The sequence below is a fragment of the Ranitomeya variabilis genome, chromosome 2 (assembly GCF_051348905.1).
Source record: "Ranitomeya variabilis isolate aRanVar5 chromosome 2, aRanVar5.hap1, whole genome shotgun sequence".
Lineage (NCBI taxonomy): Eukaryota > Metazoa > Chordata > Amphibia > Anura > Dendrobatidae > Ranitomeya > Ranitomeya variabilis.
Window position 1 is genome coordinate 401,056,693 of NC_135233.1, and position 13,148 is coordinate 401,069,840.

The 13,148-nt window shown below is 46.3% G+C and overlaps 1 protein-coding gene across 1 annotated transcript in view; it reads right to left on the bottom strand.

Annotated features, from left to right (window-relative positions):
- Positions 1–10,787, bottom strand: part of SASH3 (SAM and SH3 domain containing 3) — a 54,913-nt gene extending 44,126 nt beyond the window's left edge. The window contains exon 1 of the mRNA XM_077292585.1: positions 10,669–10,787. Coding sequence (XP_077148700.1) covers positions 10,669–10,725 — 57 coding nt within the window. The 5' untranslated portion in view covers positions 10,726–10,787. The remainder of the gene's footprint in view (positions 1–10,668) is intronic.
- Between the last annotated feature and the right edge of the window lie 2,361 nt (positions 10,788–13,148).

Here is a 13,148-nt window from a genome sequence, read left to right on the forward strand (position 1 = left end):
TATTATAGAGGGGTGCTTTAGAATTTACACAGCAGGTACAGTAATAGGGACACATACGGCAGCAGCGGTTCAGTATTGGGGTATCAGGTGCAGTAATAAGGACACATATGGCAGCAGTGGCTCAGTATTGGGGTATCAGGTGCAGTAATAGGGACACATACGGCAGCAGTGGCTCAGTATTGGGGTATCAGGGGCAGTAATAGGGACACATACGGCAGCAGCGGCTCAGTATTGGGATATCAGGTGCAGTAATAGGGACACATACGGCAGCAGCGGCTCAGTATTGGGATATCAGGTGCAGTAATAGGGACACATACGGCAGCAGCGGCTCAGTATTGGGATATCAGGTGCAGTAATAGGGACACATACGGCAGCAGCGGCTCAGTATTGGGATATCAGGTGCAGTAATAGGGACACATACGGCAGCAGTGGTTCAGTATTGGGATATCAGGTGCAGTAATAGGGACACATACGGCAGCAGCGGCTCAGTATTGGGGTATCAGGTGCAGTAATAGGGACACATACGGCAGCAGCGGCTCAGTATTGGGATATCAGGTGCAGTAATAGGGACACATACGGCAGCAGTGGTTCAGTATTGGGGTATCAGGTGCAGTAATAGGGACACATACGGCAGCAGCGGCTCAGTATTGGGATATCAGGTGCAGTAATAGGGACACATACGGCAGCAGTGGTTCAGTATTGGGATATCAGGTGCAGTAATAGGGACACATACGGCAGCAGCGGCTCAGTATTGGGGTATCAGGTGCAGTAATAGGGACACATACGGCAGCAGCGGCTCAGTATTGGGGTATTAGGTGCAGTAATAGGGACACATACGGCAGCAGCGGCTCAGTATTGGGGTGTCAGGTGCAGTAATAGGGACACATACGGCAGCAGCGGCTCAGTATTGGGGTGTCAGGTGCAGTAATAGGGACACATACGGCAGCAGCGGCTCAGTATTGGGGTATCAGGAGCAGTAATAGGGACACATACGGCAGCAGCGGCTCAGTATTGGGGTATCAGGGGCAGTAATAGGGACACATACGGCAGCATCGGCTCAGTATTGGGGTATCAGGTGCAGTAATAGGGACACATACGGAAGCAGCGGCTCAGTATTGGGGTGTCAGGTGCAGTAATAGGGTCACATACGGCAGCAGCGGCTCAGTATTGAGGTATCAGGGGCAGTAATAGGGGCACATACGGCAGCAGCGGCTCAGTATTGGGGTTATCAGGGGCAGTAATAGGGACACATACGGCAGCAGCGGCTCAGTATTGTAGTATCAGGGGCTGTAATAGGGACACAAGGCAGCGGCTCAGTATTGGGATATCAGGTGCAGTAATAGGGACACATACGGCAGCAGTGGTTCAGTATTGGGGTATCAGGTGCAGTAATAGGGACACATACGGCAGCAGCGGCTCAGTATTGGGGTATCAGGTGCAGTAATAGGGACACATACGGCAGCAGCGGCTCAGTATTGGGGTATCAGGTGCAGTAATAAGGACACATACGGCAGCAGCGGCTCAGTATTGGGATATCAGGTGCAGTAATAGGGACACATACGGCAGCAGCGGTTCAGTATTGGGGTATCAGGTGCAGTAATAGGGACACATACGGCAGCAGCGGCTCAGTATTGGGGTATCAGGGGCAGTAATAGGGACACATACGGCAGCAGTGGTTCAGTATTGGGATATCAGGTGCAGTAATAGGGACACATACGGCAGCAGTGGTTCAGTATTGGGGTATCAGGTGCAGTAATAGGGACACATACGGCAGCAGCGGCTCAGTATTGGGGTATCAGGTGCAGTAATAGGGACACATACGGCAGCAGCGGCTCAGTATTGGGGTATCAGGTGCAGTAATAGGGACACATACGGCAGCAGCGGCTCAGTATTGGGATATCAGGTGCAGTAATAGGGACACATATGGCAGCAGCGGTTCAGTATTGGGGTATCAGGTGCAGTAATAGGGACACATACGGCAGCAGCGGCTCAGTATTGGGGTATCAGGGGCAGTAATAGGGACACATACGGCAGCAGTGGTTCAGTATTGGGATATCAGGGGCAGTAATAGGGACACATACGGCAGCAGTGGTTCAGTATTGGGATATCAGGTGCAGTAATAGGGACACATACGGCAGCAGAGACTCAGTATTGAGGTATCAGGTGCAGTAATAGGGACACATACGGCAGCAGCGGCTCAGTATTGGGGTATCAGGTGCAGTAATAGGGACACATACGGCAGCAGCGGCTCAGTTTTGGGGTATCAGGGGCAGTAATAGGGACACATACGGCAGCAGCGGCTCAGTATTGGGGTATCAGGTGCAGTAATAAGGACACATAAGGCAGCAGCAGCTCAGTATTGGGGTGTCAGGTGCAGTAATAGGGACACATACGGCAGCAGCGGCTCAGTATTGGGGTATCAGGGTCAGTAATAGGGACACATACGGCAGCAGTGGTTCAGTTTTGGGATATCAGGTGCAGTAATAGGGACACATACGGCAGCAGCGGCTCAGTATTGGGGTGTCAGGTGCAGTAATAGGGACACATACGGCAGCAGCAGCTCAGTATTGGGGTATCAGGGTCAGTAATAGGGACACATACGGCAGCAGCGGTTCAGTATTGGGATATCAGGTGCAGTAATAGGGACACACACGGCAGCAGCGGCTCAGTATTGGGGTATCAGGTGCAGTAATAGGGACACATACGGCAGCAGCGGCTCAGTATTGGGGTATCAGGTGCAGTAATAGGGACACATACGGCAGCAGCGGCTCAGTATTGGGGTGTCAGGTGCAGTAATAGGGACACATACGGCAGCAGCAGCTCAGTATTGGGGTATCAGGTGCAGTAATAGGGACACATACGGCAGCAGCGGCTCAGTATTGGGGTATCAGGTGCAGTAATAGGGACACATACGGCAGCAGCGGCTCAGTATTGGGGTATCAGGTGCAGTAATAGGGACACATACGGCAGCAGCGGCTCAGTATTGGGGTATCAGGGGCAGTAATAGGGACACATATGACAGCAGCGGCTCAGCATTGGGGTATCAGGTGCAGTAATAGGGACACATACGGCAGCAGCGGCTCAGTATTGGGGTGTCAGGTGCAGTAATAGGGACACATACGGCAGCAGCGGCTCAGTATTGGGGTATCAGGGGCAGTAATAGGGACACATACGGCAGCAGCGGCTCAGTATTGGGGTATCAGGTGCAGTAATAAGGACACATACGGCAGCAGCGGCTCAGTATTGGGGTATCAGGTGCAGTAATAGGGACACATACGGCAGCAGTGGCTCAGTATTGGGGTATCAGGTGCAGTAATAAGGACACATACGGCAGCAGTGGCTCAGTATTGGGGTATCAGGTGCAGTAATAGGGACACATACGGCAGCAGCGGCTCAGTATTGTGGTATCAGGTGCAGTAATAGGGACACATATGGCAGCAGCGGCTCAGTATTGGGGTATCAGGTGCAGTAATAGGGACACATACGGCAGCAGCGGCTCAGTATTGTGGTATCAGGTGCAGTAATAAGGACACATATGGCAGCAGCGGCTCAGTATTGTGGTATCAGGTGCAGTAATAGGGACACATACGGCAGCAGCGGCTCAGTATTGGGGTATCAGGTGCAGTAATAAGGACACATATGGCAGCAGCGGCTCAGTATTGGGATATCAGGTGCAGTAATAGGGACACATACGGCAGCAGCGGCTCAGTATTGGGGTATCAGGTGCAGTAATAGGGACAGATACGGCAGCAGCGGCTCAGTATTGGGGTATCAGGTGCAGTAATAGGGACAGATAGGGCAGCATCGGCTCAGTATTGGGGTATCAGCAGGATGAGGAGTTTGTGCAGGTTGGGAATAGATGATGATGGGGCTGGAATGTGAGAAGTGAAATGTGTCTTTGCTGTATTATCTGCAGACGAGTCCTGGCTGGAGTTGTCATGTCGGTCTGGGCCAGATGGAAAAGACGGGAAAAGTGAACGATTCTATCAGAAAACATAAGCGGTAACATTATCTGGAACTGTGCTGTGATCTCTTATATGTTCTGTAGGACTGTATTTACCACTGACCGTATGGTGGTAATATCTATGTTGGTTCTCCTCCACTATTAGGGCGCATCACCAAATTGTAATCAAGGTTACCTGGTTAGGGGCCCACTCAGAAGCTTCGCCTCCCTGAACCAAAACCCTAGCTACGCCTCTGTGTGTGATGGAAAGAAGCTTGATTAAAACTTCAAAATCAATCTGTGCTTGGAACAGTGTTATAGCTGCTTCTCTAAAGGCTGTTACCTCACATCCACCATGAAAGATCCTGGTTAATGATAGCCCTGAATAAAATCTATTCAAGATTCGAAAGAACTCATGTTCCTTTGTCCTGCCTCCATATACTGATCCTGTACTGATTCTGGGTCAACTCCTGTATTATACTCCAGAGCTGCACTCACTATTCTGCTGGTGCAGTCACTGTGTACATACATTACATTACTGATTCTGAGTCAACTCCTGTATTATATTCCAGAGCTGTACTCATTATTCTGCTGGTGCAGTCACTGTGTACATACATTACATTACTGATCCTGAGTTACCTCCTGTATTATACTCCAGAGCTGCACTCACTATTCTGCTGGTGCAGTCACTGTGTACATACATCACATTACTGATCCTGAGTTACATCCTGTATTATACTCCAGAGCTGCAGTCACTATTCTGCTGGTGCAGTCACTGTGTACATACATTACATTACTGATCCTGAGTTACATCCTGTATTATACTCCAGAGCTGCACTCACTATTCTGCTGGTGCAGTCACCATGTACATACATTACATTACTGATCCTGAGTTACATCCTGTTTTATACTTTTTTATGGGCATGGGATTGTTCTACCGGAAAGTCCGACTGTAAGAGGCAGGGGGACCCGAGGCTTTTGAAGTGGTAAACTAAAGGACATTTCATTACTCTGTGAGGAAGCGGAGAAGGAAGTTAACCTGGTGATGAGCAAGTCTATATAGAGTTCCCTTGCATACATTCTAGTCCTACATATGTATTGTATGCAGACATAGCCTGTAAAATAACATGTGCCCCTTTAAGGCTACTTTCACATTTGCGTTAGAATCCGCAGCGTATCATCCGCAACCAAAAACGCATGCAAACGTCTGATAACGCAGCGTTTTTTATCCGGATCGGCTTACGCATGATGGTAAAATAAATGCAGCGTCTGCATGCATTTTTACATGTGTTTGCGCTTTTTATGCGCATGCGTTTGATATTTCCAGGAGGGTGTGTCTTTAATGGGCATGCGCAGTCCGAAGTACGCAGGCGCATCAAACGCATGCGTACGCAAAGACATGTGTACGCATGCATTCCCATAGATAGTAATGCGTTTTTTTGCCGCATTCCTTGCGCTAACAACCACATAAGTTTCTAGGCGGCAAATTGACGCCTCTAAAATTACTACATGTTGAGTTTACCGCGCCAAACCGCAGACGCCGAAACGACGCATGCGGCGTCAAACGCGGCAAAACGCAACCAATCACAGACTCATGCGTCCCTAATGTTAAATATAGGAAAACACAACGCATGCGGATAATTGCGGAAGAAACGCTGCGGACACAACTGCAAATGTGAAACCGGCCTAAGTGGAGCAAAGTGTATGATTCTATAGAATGATGATGAAACGATACAATGTAACACTGTGGAGCTCCAGCTCTGCAGTCAGTGCTGCTACCGTTTCCTCCAGAATGTGGAGTGCGGTTTTTTCTTCTCACTTCTGGGAAGGTTGCTGAAGTCTCCTGTTCTCTGGTCTATAGCTGCCATGCACAGATATGAGATCTTATTAACCCCTTGTCTCCCTACACCACCTGCACTCTGTACTTGGCAGGAAGCATATTACACTGTGAAAAGCTGTGAGGAAGTGACACCACCAATAACAGGGTCTGAGTGAACAGACAAGCAAATTATGACCGAGACAAAAAAAAATAGTTTTGGGTTTTATTTTTTTTCTACTAAATTAAAAAAAATTTCTGCAGATGCCGAAATGTAAATGATTTTGGTCTAGACAAAGAGAAGGAAGTCATTGACCTTCCTTTATTGGTAAAAGATAAATTCAACTGTGCAAAAACTATGAGACGGAAAATTAGTAAAATGTAAATATTCACAAAAGCTCAATGAATTCTATCCAAAAAGGGGTAAAGTGCTTCCCATAATATTCATAGCAGAATAATAGATGAAATACTACATTAAAGGGAACCTATCAGGTGTCACAAGCCTCCATGTGGCCCTATAACAATGTACAGCCATAATGCAGATGTTCAATCCTGTCCTTGACTCTCAATACTGTTTTTGAGATGTTCACAAACCAACTTTTCTTGCAGGATATTTAATCTATTTCTGATGGGTCTGTCAGGGCCTCACTTCCACAGAACAGTCCAGCGTCTTGACCTTCTCCATCATTATACTATATGGAAGACTATGGGGTATGCATTATGGTATATGGAGGACTATGGGGCACATTATACTATATGGAGGACTATGGGGTATGCATTATGATATATGGAGGACTATGGGGCACATTATGCTATATGGAGGACTATGGGGTATGCATTATAATATATGGAGGACTATGGGGCACATTATACTATATGGAGGACTATGGGGTATGCATTATGATATATGGAGGACTATGGGGCACATTATACTATATGGAGGACTATGGGGTATGCATTATGATATATGGAGGACTATGGGGCACATTATACTATATGGAGGACTATGGAGTGCATTATGCTATATGGAGGACTATGGAGTGCATTATACTATGTGGAGGTCTATGTGATGCATTTTACTAAACGGGCAAAATGCTGCCTATTTACCGAGTAATTGGATTGTTTATGGCAGAACAAAAATCATTGCTCTTGGCAGCACATTGCCCAGTGAAAGTTGCAGATATGCTGCAAAGAACATTATACTGTATGTGGACAGATTGATCTACTAGTGATCGTTCTGTGCCCTTTATTCTTATTCTGTAAAGAGGACGAGAAACAAGCATTGAATGACTTCAATATTATTGATTGCTCGTTTAACGGTCTCAACTTAGCGCTTGTAAATACAATTGAAATTTTTTTTGTGATGGAGCAATATGTGAGCATTTTGGGCCCCATTGAGCATGTGCAATAAAGCTGGGCGACCAGTCTCCTGCACATGCCCAGAAAAGCATGGCGGGCCATATCCAGCCCAACCAACAGCCACATCAGTACTAGGAGGGAAAACAGATGGATTCTTGAGAATTCGATTGCTGCAGAGATGATATGAAGCTCGGAGAAAGTCAATCACGTCTAAGCGATGGCAAAAAAAATTGTTTTTCCAGACAAACGGGACAGTTTGGGACATTACTGAGGTAATTTTGGAGGACCTGATGGGCTTATTCTAACTACCTCTCCCAGTATACAGTATAGATAGGACATTACTTGTACTCTTTCTCCTCGGCAAACAAGTTCATCACTTGTCCCCTTGGCAGTAATGGTGTGGTGAACATCCATGGTAACTATGCTACTACTTCTCTATAGTCTCTACCTTTATAGTATCAGTTATTCCTATATCAGGTTGTCTTTAATAAAACATTCTCTTGTCCCCAGAAGACCCCAACCCGATCTTCCGATTCCTCATCTATGTCCGCACCTTCATGTCATATCTGCTCCTGAAAGAGCTGAAAACTGCAGAAACCAGGCTAAAAAAAACACCACAAAATGGCTAAACGCAGACTTGAACCCTGCAGGTACCAGATGACGGAGGGAGGGGTGGTTTACATTCATTTTTGTGTCGTCTCTCTTTAGTGTCCGCTCCTGGTTATCAGTAATCAGTGTTTTCTGATGGATTCATTACTTTACTTCTGGCTTCTTCGCATCCTCTTATCTCCGGTCACATTTGCTACATGTAGTTGTGGAATTGGTCACTGGATTTCTTTCTGCTGTACAGGAGACTGCCTCCCCAGACCAACAGACTTGGACAGTATAAGGATGATACAATTGGTTTTCCAGTGTGAGGTTTACAGTAAAACAGATTAATTCCCATTCAGCAGGACATACGGGGAAACTGATTTTATGGCAGAAAACAAGCACGTCGGGGGGAAGGTGCAAAACTGGGCAGCTATGGGGAGGAAATGCCAGATAATGGGACAACTTTCCATCCAGGTTAGTCTGATAGACAGCCCAACAAGGACATGCAAATTTCCAAAAGTCACAGCTCCACCACTACTACTCCACTACAAGTTTCAGCACTGTCAGCTATTTTTTTCAGTATATTCTAAACGATGTTAAAACTAAGCACACCATTGTTTTTCTTGTGAAAAATTTCAATAAGTAGGATGTGTCACATGAGCCTCTTGCCATTGGAAAAAATTAAGTTGGATCCAAAATGGCCGACTTCAAAATGGCCGCCATGGTCACCACCCATCTTGAAAAGTTTTCTCCCCTCCCATATACTAATGTGCCACAAACAGGAAATTGATATCACCAACCATTCCCATTTTATTTAGGTGTATCCATATACATGGCCCACCCTGTACTCTTAACAAAATATGTAATCAGCACAACTGTATCAGGCCAAGAAAACAGAAACCGAATGGATCTGTTTAACATGGAATCTATGAAAAACAAATGAGATCTACTGTATGCGAAATTGATAACAACGAAAGGTTGTCTGTTACCGGATCCATTATGTCATCAGTCATGTCATCCGTTCATGGATCCATTTTTATACGTAGGTCTGCGCATGCCAAGAGCACTAGAGGGGTCCTGAGGTGCCGCTAGTAGGAGGCGAAACGTTACTTTAGTTTCCATTCCTCGTTCATTTTTGCTCCATTTCTGAGGAACACATTTTTTTTGTTTTAATTCTGCATCTGAAGTAAACTGATGATAACTGGACACATGAACAGAACCTTAATCTTAATATTTTATCCCCTGGAAATCTTAGCAAAACAGGCAGGATAACATTTTACCTCACAGAAAGCAGCAGCTGCGATTCCCGGCTGTCCTGTCTGTAAACGCCTGTGTGATCCTCGCCTGGGCAGGAGCTGTGGTATGTGAGACTGCAGCATCTAACCCTGTCAGCTACACTCCAGCAGAACTGGGAATGCAGCTCCGGGTCACTTTTCACAGTGACTTATATTATCTGTTTCTTTTTCTCTTGCATTTTTATGGCCGTCATGATTTCCCGTTAATAACAGGTAGCAACTTCCTTCCAGAGAACACGACAATTGCGGTTTTATAAGAAATCTAGGAGTGAAAATGTCGCCATGATTTTATCTAGATCCTCGAGATAAGAGCGGCCTGTGCATCCAGGGATTATACCGGGGTCTCAACCCTACATGTGGTATCAAACCTGCAATGGGGTATCCAAGCCAAGATATGGGGGCTGCATATAGTTACATGTCTATACTGTTACCTTCTAAATATATTCATGTACAGGCGGCCCCTAGAAGCCTCAAGCACGGGGATAAAAGTGGAAATGACAAAGTTTGATTACATTTTATTCACCTTTGTTTGAATGTAATTTGTATTAATTACAAGATGAAAAGTGACCTGTGCACACTGTCCGCCGGGAGGAGAGTGCAGCCGCTGAAACCCTGGAGGCTCCGCAATAAGTGGAAACCACTCATCTTATGGGATCTCCACCCTGGCCCCAATACCAGTAGTCACACATGAGGAGATTAGATACACATCTCAGCAGATGGCATCAGTCAGAACAGCATTAGATACACAGCTCAGCAGACAGTATCACACAGGATAGGATTAGATACACAGCTCAGCAGTCAGTATCACACAGGAGAGGATTAGGTACACGGCTCAGCAGACAGTATCACACAGGATAGGATTAGATACACTGCTCAGCAGACAGTACCACACAGGAGAGGATGAGATACACGGCTCAGCAGACAGTATCACACAGGATAGGATTAGATACACTGCTCAGCAGACAGTACCACACAGGAGAGGATTAGATACACAGTTCAGCAGACAGTATCACACAGGATAGGATTAGATACACAGCTCAGCAGACAGTACCACACAGGATAGGATTAGATACACAGTTCAGCAGTCAGTATCACACAGGAGAGGATTAGATACACAGCTTAGCAGACAGTATCACACAGGATAGGATTAGATACACGGCTCAGCAGACAGTACCACACAGGATAGGATTAGATACACGGCTCAGCCGACAGTATCACACAGGATAGGATTAGATACATGGCTCAGCAGACAGTACCACACAGGAGAGGATTAGATACACAATTCAGCAGACTGTATCACACAGGAGAGGATTAAATATACAGTTCAGCAGTCAGTATCACACAGGAGAGGATTAGATACACAGCTCAGCAGACAGTATCACACAGGAGAGGATTAGATACACAGTTCAGCAGACAGTATCACACAGGAGAGGATTAAATACACAGTTCAGCAGCCTGTATCACACAGGAGAGGATTAGATACATTAGGTTACCAGTTCTCCTTCATTTGAGTTGCATTGTAAATAATTTCCATCGCTTTGAGTTATACAGCGCTGTGCCGTCACCAGATGATGGGCTTAGATAAACAACTCTGCTACATCTGTGGAGGTGGTACAAGCGGACACATCGCCCTCACAGTACACACACATTATTCCGCTTCCTACCTTCTTCTTCTGCGCCGGGTCCTTGTCGGAGGCGTTGGACGGTTTCCGCCGTAACATCTCTGATTGATAGATACAATGTATCGATGTATCAGGACTGCAGGTCGCTGGGACTTGTGCACTTTGCTTTGGAAGGATATAAATCATGCAACACATTACAGGAAGCCGGGTCACATGACCTGCCCAAAAAGTTACTTCTCGCTCACAATGTCACCGCAGGCCGAGGAGACCTGTAAATGAGGAAGGAAACCGCAGCAGCAATAAACGCCCCCACAAGGGACTGCAGCACTAAGAAGAAAGCCCCAAAACGGCGTACAGTCACCAATATGGTGGGAATGTCACCCAAAAGCCTGGACCCCAACTGACAGCAGTGGACTGTGTGATAATATAATAATAATAATTTTTATTTATATAGCGCCAACATATTCCGCAGCGCTTTACAACTTAATGAGGGGCTAGGACCAGGTGTTTTGGTGTATGAGAAACTGATCGCTCCCCACCACCCCTCAAGCAAAGGAATGGGTCAGAGTCTAAGGTTACAGCACCCAAGGACAGGACTCCTCTCTGCTAACTGCACCCTTAACCCAATCCCACCTCTACCCTCCCTTGTCATCTTCTCTTTTGAAGTCCACTCTGTCCGCATCTACTCTCCCGCCAACCTCCAAACGGCCATCATATACCAATCTCCAGGCCCGACCACTGCCTTTACTAGATCAATTCTCCACCCGGCTTCTTCACTTTCTCTCTGCTGACATTCCCACCATCATCATGGGTGACTTCAACATCCCCACTGATACCCTTCAGTCAGCAGCCTCCAAACTCCTGTTCCTTACTTCATCTTTTGGACTTACTCAGTGGTCCTCGGCAGCCACCCACACACACGGACATACACTAGACCTGGTATTCACCCTTCTCTGCTCCCTATCTAACCTCACAACCTCCCCTCTCCCTCTATCCAACCACCATCTGCTCACATTCCCATCATTGTTCTCCTCACTTGTCACCCATGTCCAGCAACATGCACACCCCAGCAGAAACCTCGCACACTTAGACACCCACACACTCTCCGATTCTATCCTACCACTGGCATCCATAACCTCACTCCACGACACAGACAGTGACACTGCTTTTTCAATGCCACTCTCGCTTCAACTATTGACACGGTCGCCCCTCTCATCCATGGCAGAGTGCGATGTATCAATAGACAACCCTGGCACAATAACACCACTACAAAGCTCCGGCAAGTGTCCAGGGTTGCGGAGCAGCGTTGGAAGAAAACACATTCGCAAGATGATTTCAATGCATTCAAACAGGCAACACTCGCATTCAAATCTGCTCTCACCTCTGCTAAACAGGCGACTTCACAACCCTCGTATCATCCCTATCCCATAACCCCAAACAGTTATTCAAAACCTTTAACTCCCTCCTCCGACCACCCTCATCTCTGCTGAGGACTTTACCACGAACTTCAAAAATGAGATCTCCCTAATAAGGCAAATCGTTATTGTTCGACTACCACAACACCTTTGTATACCAGACCAATGCCCAAACCCCATAACCTTATAAAGTCCTATGGCTTCCAGTACCATCTACAGTGGGTACAGAAAGTATTCAGACCCCATTAAATATTCCACTCTTTCTTTCATTTCAGCCATTTGGTAAATTAAAAAAAAGTTCATTTTCTCTCATTAATGTACACTCTGCACCCCATCTTGACTGAAAAAAACAGAAATGTAGAAATTTTTGCAAATGTATTAAAAAAGAAAAACTGAAATTTCACATGGTCATAAGTCTTTTGACCCTTTGCTCAGTATTGGGTAGAAGCACCTTTTGAGCTAGTACAGCCATGAGTCTTCTTGGGAATAATGCAACAAGTTTTTCACCCCTGTATTTGGGGATCCTCGGCCATTCTTCCTTGCAGATCCTCTCCAGTTCCATCAGGTTGGATGGTGAACGTTGGTGGACAGCTATTTTCAGGTCTCTCCAGAGATACTCCATTGGGTTTAGGTCAGGGCTCTGGCTGGGCCGGTCAAGAATGGTCACAGAGTTTTTCTGAAGCCACTCCTTTGTTATTTTAGCTGTGTGCTTAGGGTCATTGTCTTGTTGGAAGGTGAATTTTCGGGCAAGTCTGAGTTCTAGAGCACTCTGGAAGAGGTTTTCATCCAGGATATCTCTGTACTTGGCTGCATTCATGTTTCAATCAATCACAACCAGTCGTCCTGTCCCTGCAGCTGAAAAACACCCCCATAGCATGTTGCTGCCATCACCATGTTTCACTGTTGGGAGTGTATTGGGCAGGAGATGAGCAGTGCCTGGTTTTCTCCACACATACCGCTTAGAATTATCACCAAAAAGATCTGTCTTCATGTCATCAGACCAGAGAATCTTATTTCTTAGTCTGGGATTCCTTTATGTGTTTTTTAGCAAACTCTATGCGGCTTTCATATGTCTTGCACTGAGGAGAGGCGTCCGTCGGGCCACTC